At 38.4% G+C, this 19,374-nt stretch overlaps 1 protein-coding gene across 1 annotated transcript in view; it reads left to right on the top strand.

The window, feature by feature from the left end:
• The window catches only part of TXLNB (taxilin beta), a 51,989-nt gene that overhangs the window by 9,922 nt on the left and 22,693 nt on the right, over positions 1 to 19,374 (top strand). The window contains exons 3-4 of the mRNA XM_015137346.3: positions 4,490 to 4,581; positions 11,765 to 11,935. Coding sequence (XP_014992832.3) covers positions 4,490 to 4,581; positions 11,765 to 11,935 — 263 coding nt within the window. The remainder of the gene's footprint in view (positions 1 to 4,489; positions 4,582 to 11,764; positions 11,936 to 19,374) is intronic.

Below are 19,374 nucleotides of genomic sequence, written 5' to 3'. Positions count from 1 at the left end.
TCTGCCTCTCGGGTTCAAGCAAGTCTCCTGCCTCAGTTTCCCAAGTAGCTGGGACTACAGGCGTGTACCACCAGGTCCAGCTAATTTTTGTATTTTTTAGTAGAGACGGGGTTTCACTATATATTGGCCAGGCTGGTTCTCCTGATCTCTGGTGATCTGCCTGCCTTGACCTCCCAAAGTGCTGGCATTACAGGTGTGAGCCACTGTGCCCGGCCAGAAAAGGCATAGTTTTGAACACATTAAATCTGCATAAGTTGTCACCAAACTTAGTATAAACAATCATTACTATGCTAAAAGTTTCAGAAAAATCCTGGTCCACATTTCTTCAGCTGGCTTAGTTGCCTTTAATTTCAGGTTTGTCTGTCTTTCTCTCTCTTTTCTTTCTTTCTTTCTTTCTTTCTTTCTTTCTTTCTTTCTTTCTTTCTTTCTCTCTCTCTCTCTCTCTTTCTCTCTCTTTCTTTCTTTCCTTCCTTCCTTCTTTCTTTTTCTTCCTTTCTTCCTTTCTTTTCTTTCTTTCTTTCTTTTTTTGAGACAGAGTCTCGCTCTGTTGCCAGGCTGGTCTGCTGTGGCACAATCTCGGCTCACTGCAACCTCTGCCTCCCTGATTCAAGCGATTTTCCTGGCTCAGCCTCCAGAGTAGCTGGTATTATAGGCACGCGCCACCACACCCAGCTAATTTTTGTATTTTTAGTAGAGACGGGGTTTCACCATGTTGGCGAGGATGGTCTCGATCTCCTAACTCGTTATCTGCCCGCCTCAGCCTCCCAAAGTGCTGGGATTACAGGCATGAGCCACCGCGCCCAGCCAGTTTTTTGTTTCTTTGATTAAAAATAATTTCTCCATCTTCCAATAAAATTGTGCCAGTGACCACAGCCATATGCGACAGCGCTGTGTCTACTGCACAGGTGGTTCCACTTTCATGTAGACTTCCTACCACGCTGAGAATTTCGCAGCGCGGTGGCTACATGCCCACATGCCTTCCTAGCTTTCATGAGGAAGAAATGCAGCTTGCTTTGGAAGGACACATTAGGGAGAAGGCAGGTGATTCCTTCCTGATAAAGCGTCCCTGAATAAAGTCAGTTTTTCCTCTTGTGTTTGACACTGTCACCAAATGACCCTATTTCCATGGAGATGTAATGATAGCCTTTTGTAGATGATGAGCAAGTCTCTGTCTACTCCCCTCCTTCATGATTACTCCACATAGCACCCTAGTCCAACACCACCAATGGAAGTTTAAAAACTGAGGTCAGTAATGTCATAAACTTATGAATTCTGCACATGCCCATATATATATATATCTTTTTTTTTTGAGACGGAGTCTGGCTCTGTCGCCCAGGCTGGAGCGCAGTGACGCGATCTCCGTTCACTACAAGCTCCGCCTCCCGGGTTCGCGCCATTCTCCTGCCTCAGCCTCCGGAGTAGCTGGGACTACAGGCGCCCGCCACCGCGCCCGGCTAGTATTTTTTTTTTGTATTTTTTAGTAGAGACGGGGTTTCACCGTGTTAGCCAGGATGGTCTCGATCTCCTGACCTCGCGATCCGCCCGTCTTGGCCTCCCAAAGTCCTGGGATTACAGGCTTGAGCCACCGCCCCCGGCCGGATTTTTTTTTTTTTTTAATTTCCAGTTTTAGTGCTTTTCCTGTGAGACTTACAAACAGAAATTCTGTTTCCTGGATTTTTTGTTGGCGGGAGGAATAATTTTTGAAGGCATATTGATGTACCTGGATGTTAACCTTCTAGCAAAAAGACTAGAGCAAAAAGAGACCTCAGTGAGTGTGTGAAGGTTAAAAAACAAAACAAACAAAAGAAACCTCTTCTCACAGTTACAGAAAATAAAACTAAAGGGGAGAAGATACTTAATGTGGGAAGAAAGCGAGAACCTTTGGACTCACTCATTTCTATCTCTCCCAAACAAGACATGTAATGGTTTTATATCTCAGTACACACACTGAGCCGTATCCCAGGAAACGTAAAACATCACAGGTGAGAGTAAGACCTGTTTTTCCTCTAGTTGGTCACAAAAAGTTGTTTTCATGACATTGTTTATTTGACTCCCATGATATGAGTTTGAGCTAGTTGGCTTTGTTTTTGTTTTGTTTCATTTGTCTGTTTGCAATGGAGTGCAGTGCAATCTCGGCTCACTGCAATTTCTGCTTCCTGGGTTCAAGTGATTCCCTTGCCTCAGCCTCCCTAGTAGCTGGGACTACAGGCGCACACCACCACTGGGCCTAGCTAATTTTTTGTATTTTAGTAGAGATGGGGTTTCACCATGTTGGCCAGGATGGTCTCGATCTCCTGACCTCATGATCTGCCCACGTCAGCCTCCCAAAGTGCTGGGATTACAGGCATGAGCCACCGCGCCTGGACAGCTTTGTTTTATTCTATTATTATCATCATTTACTGAGCACTTGCCATGGGCCAAATGCTACATTGCATCCTGGGCCAAGAATGATCAAGGGTACAGTCTCTTGACTTTAATAGATGACACTCTAACTTGGGATTGTAGTCTTTATGTGGGCACCTTCCCTGGACTGAAGACAAGGGTGAAGGAATGGCCTGACCAATACAAATCTATCCCTGTCAGTAGAGGGATAACCAAAGCACATGCCTGGCAGGGGCGAGGCAGCAGTGATTATCAGCTGCAGATGCCACAGGCCATAATTGGAGAGCTGGGAGGGACCCTACTCACACCCACCTTCCCCTGTCTTAGGCTAATCTGAACTGACTCACTAGGCAAAGATAGACCAAACTAACTGTTGGAAATGAGGTCATTTTTTCAAAAAAAAAAAAAAAAGTTTCCTATTTCTCTAGGTTTCTCTAGCATCAGAATTCCACATGAGAGTGGAGTGACTTAGAACAAGGAGACAAGCCTTGGATTCAAGCCTTTGCTCTGCCAGCACTAATCATGTAACTTTGGACTTTTCTGGGCCTTAAATACTAAAATCCATGAAATTAACCCATTAGTCTGGATGCTCTTTGAAATTCCTTCTAGACATCAAATTCCTTGATTCCAGATTTAGCAAAGGAAAATACAGGATGTCCAGAAAAATTAGAATTTCAGGTAAACACCACTCATTTTTTAGTACAAGTGTGCCCCATGTCCTATATTTCATCTGGCAACCCTAATTTCATGACATATATGTCTCTCCAAGATGAAAGCAAGTACTCTAGCCAAGGGGAAATGTCTGTTTTTGGGGGAAAGGTCAAAGTTGTTAATTTTCGTTTCTTTTTTTTTTTTTTTTTTTGAGACGGAGTCTCACTCTGTCACCCAGGCTGGAGTGCAGTGGCACGATCTCAGCTCACTGCAACTTCCGCCTCCCTGGTTCAAATGATTCTCCTGCCTCAGCCTCCTGAGTAGCTGGGATTACAGGTGCGCGTCACCACGCCCGACTAAGTTTTGTATTTTTAGTAGAGACGGAGTTTCATCATGTTGGTCAGTCTGATCTCGAACTCCTGACCTCGTGATACGCCTGCCTCGGCCTCCCAAAGTGCTGGGATTACAGGTGTTAGCCACCTCGCCCAACCAAGTTGTTAATTTTCTTAAGCAGATTTATATCAGGAAGTGTGGGCTTTGTTGTGTGGCTTGACCACTCTACTCTGATTAAACAGAGTGGTTTTCATAGATAGGTAGGGATGGGAAAAATGCCCCACCTGTTCATTGTTATTGAACAGGGTTAATTTTTTTTAATATAGCATAAGCTCCAACTGGAAACAAAATGAAACTGCCAACGGATATTAAGGCCTAGGTGAAGGAAAGGAAGGCCAGAGAAGGCTGCGTCCATTATCACAGAGACACAAAAAGTCTTGTGAAAAGGCCCTCCATGTCTTCACTTGGTTTTCCTTCTATAATGATTTTATTCTGTTTGGTAGGAAACAGGATCAGAGGTATTCCCACTCCAATCCCAAGGAATGGGTTTATGTACAAAAAAGAGAAACTTGGTTCCCTCTAAAAGAGGGAAAAGAGTTACCAAAAGAACGAAAAACACAGGGGAAAAATGGGCAGGCTACTTCATCAAGCTTCTCTGCTTTTGGCTGGAATCCTAGCAACTCCGTGTTGCTGTTTCATACTAGTCAGAAATTTTGATTGGCTGTTTTGCTTCCTTTTTGTTAATTCAAATGGAAAATGGGTGATGTAGTCTTTCAGAAAGTCAGTATTTTTGATGCATAAAATCTTTTGATTCTGAAGAATACAGGGAGGAGTAATAAGAATGGATTCTTGTGATGAAAACTGGGGGATTCTGTTATAGCAAACATTTATTGAGAGTCTGCCATGAACCTCACACTGTGCCACACATTCACAAACTTCCCAACTAACATTCACTCTGTAAGTAGGTGTCATCCTTTCTATAGGAAAGAAAATTACATCTGATAAGATGAATGGCTTGGCCAAAGTGGGGAATAATTAGCAAGTGGTCAATCTGAGACTCCAGCCCTTATCACCTGACTGTAAATTCAACACTTATTTTTTTCATGTCTTTTTTTTTTTTAAGGCAAAGAAGCCAACCTGCTAATGCAAAATCTGAACAAGTTGCCAACACCTGAAGAAAAGTTCGATTTTTTATTCAAGAAGTATGCTGAATTGGTAAGATCTTTGATTAGCTTCTTTTCTCAGAAAGATTCAGGCTCCAGTTAGAGCTGAGAAAAGGAGACTTAGTTTTTCAGGCACCTCATTAAATAAAGACCATGGCTGGTACCTTTGAACAAGCCTGAGCTAGAATTCATAAAAGAAGAATTTCTTAAGGAAAAAAAAAGGAAAGAAAAGTTGAGAAATAACAGCAAGAGGAAGAAATAGGCTAGAATTGGAGTGTCCACCACCACCTCCAATATGTGTGTAATTTTGGGGCTAGGAGACTGAAGTATATGTGATTGAAAATTGTAGATATTTTAAAGTTCTTTTTAGTTTTGTAATAAAATAGAAATATACTCAATATAAAGATAAACAGGCCAGGTGCAGTGGCTCACACCTGTAATCCAACACTTTGGGAGGCCAAGGTGGGAGGATTGCCCCAGGCCAGGAGTTCAAGACCAACCTTGATAACATAGTGAGCCCCCATCTCTACAGTTTTTAAATTCGCTGGGCATGGTGATGAGCACCTGTAGTCCTAGCTTCTCAGGAGGCTGTGGCAGGAAGATTGCTTGAACTCAGGAGTTTGAGGTTGCAATGAGCTATGATTGTGCCATTGCACTCCAGCCTGGGTGACAGCAAGACCCTGTCTCTAAATATAAATACATACATAAATAAATATAGACAGATAGATAGATAACATATTTTCAAACTTTCACTCAGTTCTCCTACCTAGGATTTTTGAGAGCTACAAAGGGAAGACAGCAGGGGGTTGAGTCATGCCATCCTTCAGTTCATGGCACATTCTAGTCTGGTCCATTTCTGTATTTATTATCTTTGATCCTCATTCTTCTCCCTCTTGCCTACAATAGCAAAGCATTTCATGTGAATTGTTTTGTACCCTGTTCTAAGTGCTCCTAGGCAGCCGCCTTCTCAATAAATTGGGGCCCCTAGGAGCAAAGGAAGCTACTCTCAACCATCAGAGAATACTCAAAGTGGACTGTCTCCTCACTAGTAACTCTAAAATTGGCTGGTTGGAGAAAAGGGGAGGACTTAGTGAGCCCAGTGCCTCTAGTTTCAAGGAAAAACAAACACCTGCCAATCTGAGAATGAATTGTAAAGACCAACATCTGAGGTCTGTGTGCTAACCCTGCAGACTATGAGACCCACAGTTCAGATGTGGCATCCTCTCTAATAAAGCTCGGCAGTAACCTTCTCCTTTATTTCTGCTTCTACAAAAATTCTTTTGAAGGAATTCCCATCAGAATCTCTATCTGTTCCATTTGGTTATCCAAATCAGGGAAGGAAAATAAACCATATCACCCAATCCCAGCGACATGGGATCCTCTCCCTGAAATGTATTGTGACCAGAATCACTGGGCTGATTCTCACATGTTAGCACCTCACTAGCTCCTTTTGATTGTGTTGGTGTCACGTTGAGAAAAAGGTAAAACAAATCTTACTGTAGACTGAAAGCTCATACTAATAGTAGTGAAGTTAGATGGACCAAACAATTGAACTTATTTTTAATAGAACTTATTGAGAATAATCTTTCTTAAAATGTATATATATACATTTTAGATATATTGACATAGTTTGGGGAACTTTTTAAAAGTTAGTCAGTTGCCTGAGTTTTTAATCTTGGACTTGGCATTTATATATTGCGCATCAACACTCTTGGATACCAGAACATTATAGGAGTGGAAGAGCTGTTCTAGCAACTTTCAACATGTACTATATGGGGCATATGTAAGTTATTTATACACAAAGAAGTCTATTTTGTGTCCTTGTTGTTTAGAAGAATTGCATGAAATCATGTAGTTGCAAATAAAAAGTAGTTTGGGGCAAAATACGAGTTCTTTCAGTTATTTCTTTTGAAGAAACAGTGACAGGAGAATGAAACTTAAGACTCCATATAGCAAAAAATTCCTCCAGACAGTAGGTTGAACTGCCCCCAACAGTAGATTTACCATTGCAGCTAAGGAAGCTTAAACCTCAGGACATCTCACTTACATGGACCCCTTTGAGGCCCGGGGCCTAATTCGCTTTAATTTTTTTTTTAAGAGGGCCTCCAAAACTGAATAAGCTTCAGGCCCACAGACTCTTCATCCCTGTAGATGGAGTACACTTCAGTGAGTGACTTGTTTTCTTTGTTTTTCACTCTGAATCTAGTCCTGTAATCTTTCTGTCCTTCTACCTGATGCATCCTATTATGCTGAATTATTATGCAATAGATCCAGAAAAATTCTGAATCTCTAAGTGACTGGCTGATTACTTAACTCTGCCAACAATATTTTTAGATTATTTTTTAGACATACAAACTACATTATGAATATATATAGTGGTGAATACACAAAATAAAAATACCTCTAATCCCTCATGTAAAATACAAACTTTGTTTTATGTGTATTCTTTTCCTATTCTGCTGTATATGCAGAGATGCTTTTAATTATAATTACAGTCATAAGGTACATATAAGTTGATGTCTGGTTTTGTACATGACAGGCATTTTTCCATATAATATATAGTCTTCATAAATATTTTTTGTAAAGGTTGTATCATATTCCGTTAAGTGGCTGTATCTACTGATTCAATAATTTGAAGATATTTAAATTCCTCTCACTATTTTGCTTTACCAAATATTTCTGCAATGAACATCATCACGTATCAGCTTTGTTTTTTCTCCTTCTTTTTTATGATTTTAAGAAAAATTTCCAGAAATAGGATTACCAAATTAAACAAGATGAGTGCTTTCTGGTTTTTAAACTTTATGGCCATATTGCTTCCCAAAAGAGCAGTAGAAACTCACAAAGCAAGTATCAGTGTATCAATTTTCTTGCAACTTGTATTGCACTGGCTATTAAGAATTTCAATACCATAAGTTAGGTGTCAAAAATAATATTTTCTCTCCAAATCTGGCCCCCACTCTCACATTTCCATGCGATTCTCACCTATCCATCCTTGCTCTTTTTAGTATTTTCTGAGTCGTTTTTCCTTTGCCCCTTCAATTTACCAACACATACCAAGGCCATTCATGTTTCATTTCCAGCACCATGTTCTATACTTGAAGGGACTGGGCAGCATTCTAGACTAATACAGGAAGTGATGTATGGTGCTGCAGTCCCACGGCAGTACATTGGGGAAGCATCACTTTTCCAGACTTACCGATATTTTCTCCATGAGCCAGTGTTGTTCATCCTGGTCTCAGGGAACTCCCTGTACCTACTCATCCTCCTACCAAAGCAGTCACCCCCAATAAACAAGAGATTGTTTTCCCAGATACCATATTCAATTCAAGCCTTACTTGCTATACTTTGGCATTTGTATCATCTCTTGTAATAAACTTTCAAACCCGAGAGGTCATCCTAGAAAAAATGAATAGGAGAAAATTGACCCAAAAAACCTATTACATTTCCTTTTCAGAAAAGAAAAATTATGAGGAATTTCAATTTTTTACGTGGAGACTAAGCCTATTTCCTTGCTCACTGATTTGGATATTAATATAGAAAATGACTGAAATATAAGTGTTCACATGGAATAAATCATCAAATTCAAAGCTGTGAATCAAACTGCCACTCTAGCTCACTCATCCTTGCAGAGTCTAAATCCTGTAATATTACCTGACATTGTATTCATTAATAAATAAAGATAAGCTCATTAATAAGTAAGGACACTTCATGACTAAATTAGGAAATGGCCTGGGAGAAATATTTTTTGCATTTAATTTCCTCATTTCTTATGTAGTTAAAACAACATCAGTAATAGGATTTTAATTTAGTACTTAGCAATAATTTTACTTTTTAACTTAGTAAAAAAGAGAAAGAAAACAAGAGAAATTACAGACAGACATTCTATATGCCTATTACAATTGTACAGAAGGACTATGCCTAAGTAAAATCGCAAAGCCTGCATTTGACTGAAGCTGTGCAGTAAGAACCCAGAGGGCAGGGAATGTGTATTTTCATTGTCTTCGATGCCAAGAATCACTTGAATATTGGCTGAATTACTTTGTTAATAATTTAAACTTTTTAAAATATAAAGGAAAGTTCTGGTGTATTATCTTGATTAATATTAGAAACAAAATAGACTGAGCACAGTGGCCCGTGCCTGTAATCCCAGCACTTTGGGAGGCCAAGGCAGGCGGATTGCTTGAACTTGGGAGCTCAAAACCAGCCTGGACAATATGGCGAGAACCCATCTCTACAAAAAAAATTAGCTGGGCATGGTGGCACGCATCTGTTGTCCCAGCTACTCAGGAGGCTGAGGCAGGAGGATGACTGAAGCCAGGTGTTTGAGGCTTCAGTGAACTATCAGTGATTGTGCCACTGCACTCCAGCCTGGGTGACTGAGCAAGACTCTGTCTCTAAAAAAATTAAAATTAAAAATAAAAATAAAATATTAAATGGATAATGAGCAAGCACAAATCATTTCTCTTTCAACTTATGAAACACCTATAGGGCGTCTTCCTCCTGACACTCAGATAAAGCCACACAGTGCAGAGTTCCCTAAACAAGGACAGTTTTGTCCACCAGGCAACAATAGGCATGTCTGTTGGGAGATATTTTGGGGTGTTGCAATTGGGCAGTGCTACTGGCATATAGCAGGTAGGGGCCAGGGATGGTGTTGAACAACTTACAAGGCATAGGATAGCCCCAACAACAAAAAATTATCTGGCCCAATATGTTACTTGTGTTGGGGTTCAGAAACCCTGATATAGGTTTCATCTTCAGAAAGTAAAGTCTAAACCAGAATGGCAAGAATAATAACAATATATAAATTTCGTTTCTTTTTTTTTTTTTTTTTTTTTTTTTTTGAGATGGAGTATTGCTCTTGTCACCCAGGCTGGAGTGCAGTGGCACGATCTCAACTCACTGCAACCTCCGCCTCCCAGGCTCAAGCGATTCTCCTGCCTCAGCCTCCCGAGTAGCTGGGATTACAGGCGCCCGCCCCTAGGCCCAGCTAATCTTTGTGTTTTTAGTAGAGACGAGGTTTAACCGTGTTGGCCAGGCTGGTTTCGACCTCCTGACTTCAGGTGATCCGCCCACCTCAGCCTCCCAAAGTGCTGGGATTACAGGCATGAGCCACCATGCCCGATCTACAATATATAAATTTCAAGAAAGGACAATAGTCATTTAAAATCAAAATATATGTGAAAGAAATTTCATGCCTATCTTATAACTATGGTGCAAAATGAAAGGATCACATCTATGAGCAAGCTTAGCATGAGAAATAACAGATTATTTATTTTCCAAGGAGCATATCCATTTCAATCAATATTTTCAGTAATATGGGTCTTGTTTTTACAATGCTAATTTCCACTAGTAGCTAGAAATTGCACGTAAGTTTGAAGATAGAATATCATATATACATAGCCTTAGTTTTATCTGGCAAGGGTTTAAAATGCTTATTTTAGGGTGGCAGGAGGGAGAGAGGAAAGAAATAAAATGTGAACTGAAGAAAGTGTGACAGGTGTTCATCTCGCTCAGAAAGAATAACTGCTTTTTATTTGTTATTTATTATTATGATTTTTTGAGATGGAGTCTTGCTCTGTCACCCAGGCTGGAGTGCAGTGGCACAATCTCGACTTACTACAACCTCCATCTCCCTGGTTCAAGCAATTCTCCTGCCTCAGCCTCCCAAGTAGCTGGGATTACAGGTGTGCGCCGCCACGCCCGGCTAATTTTTGTATTTTTAGTAGAGATGGGGTTTCACCATGTTGGCCAGGATGATCTTGATCTCCTGACCTCATGATCTGCCTGCCTTGCATCCCAAAGTGCTGGGATTACAGGCATGAGCCACCACGCCTGGCCCCAATGGCTTTTTTAAAATGGGGAAACTGAGGCACGTGTCAGAGCTCATGTGGCATCTGTATCCATTTGCATTAGGCTCTGTGAGGCACCAGAACACCTGAGGTCCAGAAGAACCAGGGCTTTTCCTTTCTGTTCATCAACAAAGTCGTTATTAGGACTAGTACTTACCTGACTTCATCACCATCTGGGCACTACAGGAACTAAGGCCAGTGGAGGAAATGGCTCGGGACAAACGGCTGCTGCTTGAATGTGGCCCCAGTGATGGTCAGTCTGAGATCGACACTCCTAGAGTCCACTGATCTCTCTCTGGAGGCTTCTGAGGTTTATCCCCATGCTCCCCACACCAGGTCTAGAACTCCATAATAACGTTGCCAGATGTAACAAATAAACATACATTACACTCAGTTAAGTTTACATTTCAGATAAACAACAAATAACTTTTTGGCAAAAATATGTCTCATGCAATATTTGGAATATATTAAAACCTATGCTAAAAATTATTTCTTGTTTATTTGAAATTTAAATTTAACGGGGTGTCCTGCATTTTACTGACAATCCTATCCTAGAACTTCAGCATCCAAGATGGAAAGTACAGTAGTAAGTTGATTTCATGTTCCAGGGCATTTGTGGCTGCTGGAGGAACACGAGAAGAGTTCACCTGGACTCAGCAGAAACCAGCAGAATGATCTATTTGTTATAAGCACAGGGCGGGTGTGGGTGGGGAGCAGCAAGGCATGTTACAGATATTTGCTATTCATGCTGTTGAATCATGCAGTAGCTATTTCTGATGGTTTGGTGAAAACCCGTCAATACTTAGGTAGTGGAAGGATACTTTCTCTTCTCCTTTCCCACACACAAACAATCCACACTCAGAGCCCAAAATTATAAAGAAGAGGACTTCATCTTCTGTTTACCAGAAGGCTGCATTTCTCTTTCCTATTTTTAAAAATAGTGCTAGAAGCTTGTTTCAAGGAAGAATTACGCGAACAAAATGCAACCCAGGCAGACAGACTGTTGATCACTGCCTCAATGCAAGGCATCGTCAGGAACTCTGGCAGTTTACAGATTCCAAGGCATGCCTTTCGATTTTGTCTGGCTATTCAATATTGGTTAGATAGACTCAGGAAAAATATTTCTAGACCATCCAAAAATAGATCAAAGTAAAAAGAGACTAGTAATAATGAAAAACCTATCAATGCTGTGCTCTGTAAACTATACCTTCAAGTACTACAAAGGTGACACTTATGAATTTCATTTACTTCCAGAGGAAGAGATAATAGCAAAGAATGTTTCCAAACAACCATAGAGTAATCTTTAAGGTTGCTTTTTTTCTATCGACTCCAAGGAGATCCCTGCCATTTTCTTTCATGTTTGTATCTCCATGTGTACAGCTGGATGAACATCGTACTGAGCAAAAGAAGTTAAAGCTCCTCCAAAAGAAACAGGTACAAATTCAAAAAGAAAAGGACCAGTTACAAGGTGAACACAGCAGAGCTATCCTCGCTCGAAGCAAATTGGAGAGTCTGTGCCGGGAGCTGCAGAGACACAACAAGACTCTCAAGGTATGTCCCAATGGCTCAGAATAACATACTTTCTTGAATGGGCACAGAGACAGGCCTCTGCTACTCGTGGAAAGAGTGTGAATTTTAGAATTAGAGAGGCTTGGGTTCAAATACTGCCTCTGCCCCTTGCTTGCTGGTATCCTTCAATAATTTTACCTCCTCGAGCTACTTTCTTCATCCATAAAATGGAGATTAGACCAGCTTCACTGTGTGGCTCGGAAAAAATTAGATGAAGTTGAATATGTAAGGTACCCACATAGTACCTGACACAGTGCAGGCCCTTAATAAAATGCATACCATTCCCCTTACTTGTTTATTATGTTGAGTTTGTTTCTAAGGTAGGCATTAGTTCTTTTTAAAAAATACATTTGTAAAGATTCAGCATTTTTGGTATTATAATGAATTCTGCATGACATGAGATAAATGGACACACACCGAATTGACACAATGAAATGAGATTGAGAACCAAAATGTCAATAGTCATCTGAAAAAAAAGGAAGCTATTGGAAAAAGCACTGAAGCTCTTCAGGCTTAATTATTCAATCTAAAAATAATAGACTGTTCACTTCATTGGGTCTGCACGGGTTTCATTAATTACAGCGTTAGCCCTAGCAGTGTGGTCAATTTGATTACACAGGGACACTAGCTCCATTCAATATAGCAAGATGCAGAGCTCTCCAAGATGACACTGTGTGCTTCCCCAATCCCCTTTCCAGCTGAAGATCCTAAAGCTTTTGACAAACAATAATTAATTAGACACCAAGGTTCCTGTGAGGTAGTTATTATTATAAGCATTTAAAAAGAGATACTTCAAGAAACAGAGTACATGAAAATCATTGCTGAATTTGTACAATTGAGTTAGGAAAAAAAATAGAAGATAATCATGGTTCCTCATTTTCCGAATTGCTTTTTGATATCTGGGAAATGGAGAACCAGCGTGATGAAGTCGAAGTCTCAAATTGCAAGTTTTAGGAGATGGGCTACTGGCGTCTTGTCAACAATGGTACTGAAGACAGACACCCAGGCTGAATGGGGGCCTGAGGATGGAAGCATTGTCCTCAACTCAAGATTTGGATTCAAAGGATGCATAAATCTCCTGTGTGTCTACGTAAATCCACTGTGTAATGTTACACAGTAAGGAGATAAAAATTAAATCAGATAGGGCGGGATCATTTATCAACAAAGAAATATAAAGAGTAGAATGATACAGCATGGTCTTCTTGGGTAGTAGTGAAAGACAGAATGATCAGCTGGTCACAGCGGGTCACATCCGTAATCCTAGCATTTTGGAAGGCCAAGGTGGGAGGATCACTTGAGCTTAGGAATTTGAGACCAGCCTGGGCAACATTTATGATAGTGAGACATTGTCTCTACCAAAAATCAAGAAAATCAGCTGAATGTGGCACATTCCTGCAGTGCCAGCTACTTGGGAGGCTGAAGCAGAAGGATCATTTGAGCCCAGAAGTTAGAGCCTGCAGTATGCTATGATTGTGCCACTACACTAAAACCTGCGTGACAGAGCGATGCCCCAGAAAAAAAAAAAAAAAGAGAGAGAGAGATCTTATTAATACCATCCAACTGGTTAGAGACCTTCCCCCACCAAAAAAAAAACAAAGACAGAATGATGGAAGTAGCAGGAGACCCTGTAAGTGTGCCCATATACCCTCAGTCATGGCTTCTCATTATGAACAACGACATTAAGTATCATTATTATGCCAGAAGTTATGCTAAGTGCTTTACATACATTATTTCATTTAATCTTCACGATAACCCAGTGAAGGTTAATATCTCCACTTTATTGAAGAAGAAACTGACACTCAGCAATCCCAATCAGTTGTCCAAGGTTAAGTATATTTTAAATGTCAAAATCAGAATTCAAATTCAAAATATTTTCAAATTTTCTAATTTTTTCTTTGACCCAGGGATTATTTAGAAGTATTATTTAATTTTTATAGCCTATCATACATGCTCTATCTTGATAGCATATGTACTTCGAAAGAATGTTTTTCAGATGGTGGGTGTAGTGTTCCATAAGTAACAATTAGCTTTAAATCTTTTTTTTTAAATTTTTTTATCTAACGGTTGCTAAGAAATGAGAGTTAAAAATCTCATATAATTGTGGAATTGTCCGCTTATTTTAATTAGGCCATTAGGCCAATTTCTGCTTTATGTACTTTGAAGCATTAATATTAGGTGTATATACATTTATGATTATTATGTCCTATTGGTGATTTTACCGTTATGAAATGTCCCTTACTAATCTTTTTTTTTTTTTTTTTTTTGGTGAGATGGAGTCTTGCTCTGTCGCCCAGGCTGGAATACAGTGACGCAATCTCGGCTCACTGCAAGCTCCAACTCCCTGGTTCAAGCAATTCTCTGCATTAGCCTCTCAAGTAGCTGGAATTACAGGCACCTGCCACCATGCCCAGCTAATTTTTGTATTTTTAGTAGAGATGGGGTTTCACCATCTTGGCCAGGCTGGCCTTGAACTCCTGACCTCGTGATCCGCTGACCTCGGCCTCCCAAAGTGTTGGGATTACAGGTGTGAGCCACCACGCCAGGCCAGTAATAATCTTTGTCTTGATGTCTACATTATCTGATATCAATTTAGCCACTCTAGTTTTCTTACTCTTATTGTTTGCCTGGTGTATCTCTTTTCATCCATTCACTTTCAGCCTGGGTCTTTATATTTAAAGTGCATCCTTTCAAGATAGCATATAGCTGGATCTTACTTCTTTTCATTCCTACAGTATCTGCCTTTTAATTGCAGCACTAGTCCATTAACATATAATGTACGTATTGATGTGGTTTGATATATGTCTACCATTTTATTATTTGTTTATTATTTGTCACCTCTACTTTGTTTCTCTTGTTCTTTTCCTGCCTGCCTTTGGATTATTTGAATATTTTAAAATTACATTTTAATTTATCTCTTGTATTTTAAAATTATAACACTATGCATTATCTTTAGTAGTTACTCTGTGATTATAATATACATTCTTAATTTTTCATAGTCTTCCTGGAGTTAATGTTGTATTACTTCACATAACATGTAGAAACACTGCAACTAAATAGATTAATTTACTCCCTCAGCCTTTAAGCTATCATCATTATATGTATTATATTTACATACTTTTGTAAAGCCGATGAGACATTGTTATAATTTTTACTTTAAATGATAATATGTATTTTTTCTTAAAGACAAAACTATCCCTTTTATCTACCCAGATGTTTATCATTCCTGATACTTTTTATTCATTCTGTAGCTTCACATTTCTGTGTGATGTCATGTCCCTCAGCCTGAAGTACTTCTTTTAGTATTTCTTACAGTACAAATCTGGTAATCAATTCTCTTAGTTGTCTTTTATCTTTAAAACATCTTTATTTTTTTTAATTGAAGGCTAAATTCATTGGATATAGAATTCTGCATTGAGAGAACCTATTCGTGGGTTTTTTTTCCTTTTAGCCTTATATAAATGTTCCACTATACTGGCTTTTGAAATTTTTCATGAAAATCAACAATCATTTAAATTATTGTTCCTCCACATGTGTTATGTCCTTTTTCTCTGCCCTTTTCAAGGCCTTTGTATTGATCTTTCACTTTCAGAACTTTTACTGCTTTATGGCCAGGAGTGGTTTTTTTCTTATGTATCCCTACTTGGTATTTGCTAAGCTTTTTTGTATCTGTAATTACATGTCTTTTACCAAATTTTAATTTTTTTCAGCCATTATTTCTTCGAATGGTTTTTCTGCTCCATTTTCTCTCCATCTTCTTTCCTTCTAAGATTCTAACTCTATGTGTATTAGACCTTTTGATATTGTCCTACAGGCCTTCGAGTCAATCTTCACCTTCTTCACCAATACTTTTTCTCTTTTATTTTTAGATTACCTTATTTTGATTGGTCTATCTTCACATTCAGTGATTCTTTTTTTTCTTATTTTTGTTCTGCTCTAAATCCATCCAGTGATGTTTACATTTCAGATTTTGCAATTTTTAATTTCAGAATTTCCATTTGGTTCTTTTTTTATACATAATCTCTCACCTGAGATTTTCTACCTTTTCATTCATTGAGATAATATTTTCCTTTACATCACTGACCATAGTTATAATACCTGTTTTTAAATACTTGTCTGCTAATTCCACATTTGCAGCATTGTAGAACAGGCCTCCTCTACTTGTCTTTTCTTTTGAGAATAGATCACATTTTCTTGATTCTTCATATGTCAAGCCATTGTCTATTGGATCCTGGATGTGGTGACTATTATGTTGTGGAGAATCTGGATTCTACTATATGCTGAATACTTTTTATTTTTTTAAGCAGACAATTAATTTGGTTAGATTCAAACCATAAACTTTGTCTCTTGAGCAGCAGCTGAAATCTCAGTTCAGTTCTTTTTTACTTAGCTAGATGGCTTTGTAAACATGTGGCTCAAGGCCAATCAGATTTGTGTAAAGTTTATTCACAGGATCTGGGCTTTATTTCTCTGACTGTCTCTTTTTTGGGGTGATCTCCCCCTCACTGTTGAGGGACTCTAGTTGTCCAAAACTCTGTATTCTTATTCTTCCGATATGGAAGATGGTATGTTTTATATGAGAATTTTGCCCACCTCATACTCCTGCCAACTGCAGATTTCTCTCAAGCTAAAAGCTCTAAAAAAATAGGAAACTCATGTACAAGTGCCAACTTCCCTCCAGAGTCTGTCTGATTTTGTTTACTCTCTGGTGTCATCATTGTTTCTTGCATTTCATCCAGAGTTTATAGTTGTTATTTGCAGAAGGGTCAACTTGATATGAGCTTCCTTGGCCATACTAGTGAAACAGCTTAAGTATACCTAAATCTAAAATCCATGTGCTGGGAGCTTGGGAAGATATAGAAAGACAATGTATAACTAGATATTTCTACCATCACAAATTTTAGCTTTTACTTTTCATTATTAAAACCACTCCTTCAATGAGTCAAACACACACACACAGAACCTCACAATTTAGGATAACTTAAGAAAGGATTGATGAAAGTCTGAGACATGGGTTTGTTTCAACAAAATGATACATATATTTGAAGTGATAAATCTGAGCCTCAAACTATACTGAAAAAGAACTGCCTAGTAAGAGAGGGGTGAGTGTCTCAGGGAGCATAATTTTCCTAAAGAAATGAGAAGCATTTGTTATCAGAATATCACAGAATTTCAATGTGGATAGGACTGTAGAAATGATCTAGTCCAAGCTACTCATATGTCTGTACATAAATTAATAATTCATTGATTCATTAAATAAACATTTACTGAATACCTATGGATTATGTGCCAGGCACAGCACCAGTTGTAAAATGCACAATGATGCTTGCGAGGTTTTTTCCTTTGTTATCTCAGACTTCATCCCTCAATTTTACTGACATTATTTTGACTTTGAATAATGTATTTGATAAAGAAAAGATAATTTTATCTCAGATGCTGTCCAAATGATTGAAAATCCTTTAACAATGGACTCAAATGTTTTAAGATATTGCTAGATTTCTTTTTGTCTCATTGAAAAACAACATAGGTCGGGTGCAGTGGCTCAACGCCCGTAATCCCAGCACTTCGGGAAGCCAAGGTGGGCAGATCATCTGAGGTCAGGAGTTTGAGACCAGCCTGACCAACATGGTGAAACCCCATCTCTACTAAAAATAAAAAAATTAGCTGGGCTTGGTGATGCATACCTGTAATCCCAGCTACTCAGGAGACTGAGGCAGGAGAATCACTTGAACTCAGGTAGTGGAGGTTGCAGTGAGCCAAGATCGTGCCACCGTACTCCAGCCTGGGTGACAGAGTGAGACTTCATCTCAAAAAAAAAAAAAAAAAAAGAAAGAAAAATACACACACACACACACACACACACACATATATATATATAAATGGAATATGACATCTTTTGGGCCAGGATTGGGGGTTATGATTCTTTGTTTGACATTTATTTAGTGCCATCCTAACATCTGTACCTTCTTTCTATAACCAGTTCCCAATAAAAAAACAAAACAAAACAAAACAAAACTTCAGACTTGCATGGGGTGGTTCATTTATTCATTCATGGAATATTTATAAATACAAATGGCATTCAAATCATGGTGTGTAGTTCTGATTCCAAACTTGCTGACTTTTAAGCTAATCAGGACCAATGTGGAAACAATCACAATCATACATATATTTAATTGCTGTTAACTGGTAGCCATAATTATTTTTAGCGAAACACATATAGTAAGTGTTAGTATACAAAGTTTAGGGAAATAATATCTCAGATAGTTTATTTCTTCAGTTTAGGAAGTACAGATATCTTCAATACCCCTGAGAAGTTGTTGCTTAATAAAAGTTTATAACATGAATAAATTATGATTTTGATATCAGGAGTCACATTAGAGTTAGGAATTGTGTTATTATTGTAGAGGAAAGAAGAAACCTAATGATAAAATATTTTCAGAGCATATATTTTCAGCATCAGTTTTTATTTTGATCACATTATTTTGTTATGATAAAGATCTGTACAATTCTGTTAAAAATTATTATTATTTCTTTAAAAAAATCCTGTTACATAATTTGAACTTGGTAGGCAATCAAATGCAGTATAATTTTACTTGCCAACAACGAAGCAAGCTTTCATATTAACAATCAGAACTGAAAAGAATCCTAAAATGTCTGTATCATTTGTCAGCCACGTAAATGTCTCTATCTTTGGTAGGATGTAGCAAGATTAAACCCTTTTATTCGAAAAGAATAACAATCACAAAGCACTTCTCAATATAGATATGGAGGAAATTGGAGCTCATTGTCAGTGGCTAGCAATGAATGGAGAGTTTTGATTTAGGAGAAAAGAGAACAGAAATGATATAAAAGTTAATTTGCAATTCTTCAATGTTAACAAAGCGGAAGAAGGAAAATTAGATGTTTCACTTTAGAGTTAAAGAAGATTTGAAACTTAATATTGCTTTCAGATTCAAAATTTACATTGAACATTTTAATTACCCTATGTGACACATTTAATGATTGTTCTTTCAAAAACAAAATAATATCCAGCATAGTTGGAAAGATTCCCTTTTATATTCTTGAATGGCTGTAATTGAGCTATGCTATCTTAGTTTCCTTTTTTAAAGCTCTTTGATGAAAGTTTTTTCTCACAAAGAGAAAATTTTTATTGTGATCACTTATATTTACAAAACTTGGTAATACAATTATGTGGTTAATATGCCATGGTTTTTATAGGGAAATATAAGATCTATTGTTCTCCCTTTACCAAACCAGAGAAACACATGATCTGTCTCATCAATCAGTAAACTCAAGGGGCCTTTTTTTCAGGCCACAGCCAAGAGATCAAAATTGTGTGACTGTGTGTTTGTTAGAAATCGCTGCAGTTCATTCACTCAGCAAGAGACCCGTCATCTTTAAAACAAGTCTATTCATCACTGACT

This window comes from Macaca mulatta, chromosome 4 (genome assembly GCF_049350105.2).
Source record: "Macaca mulatta isolate MMU2019108-1 chromosome 4, T2T-MMU8v2.0, whole genome shotgun sequence".
In the NCBI taxonomy this organism is placed as follows: domain Eukaryota; kingdom Metazoa; phylum Chordata; class Mammalia; order Primates; family Cercopithecidae; genus Macaca; species Macaca mulatta.
The sequence above is the reverse complement of the archived record's forward strand: the minus strand, read 5'-3'. Positions and strand labels throughout refer to the sequence as shown.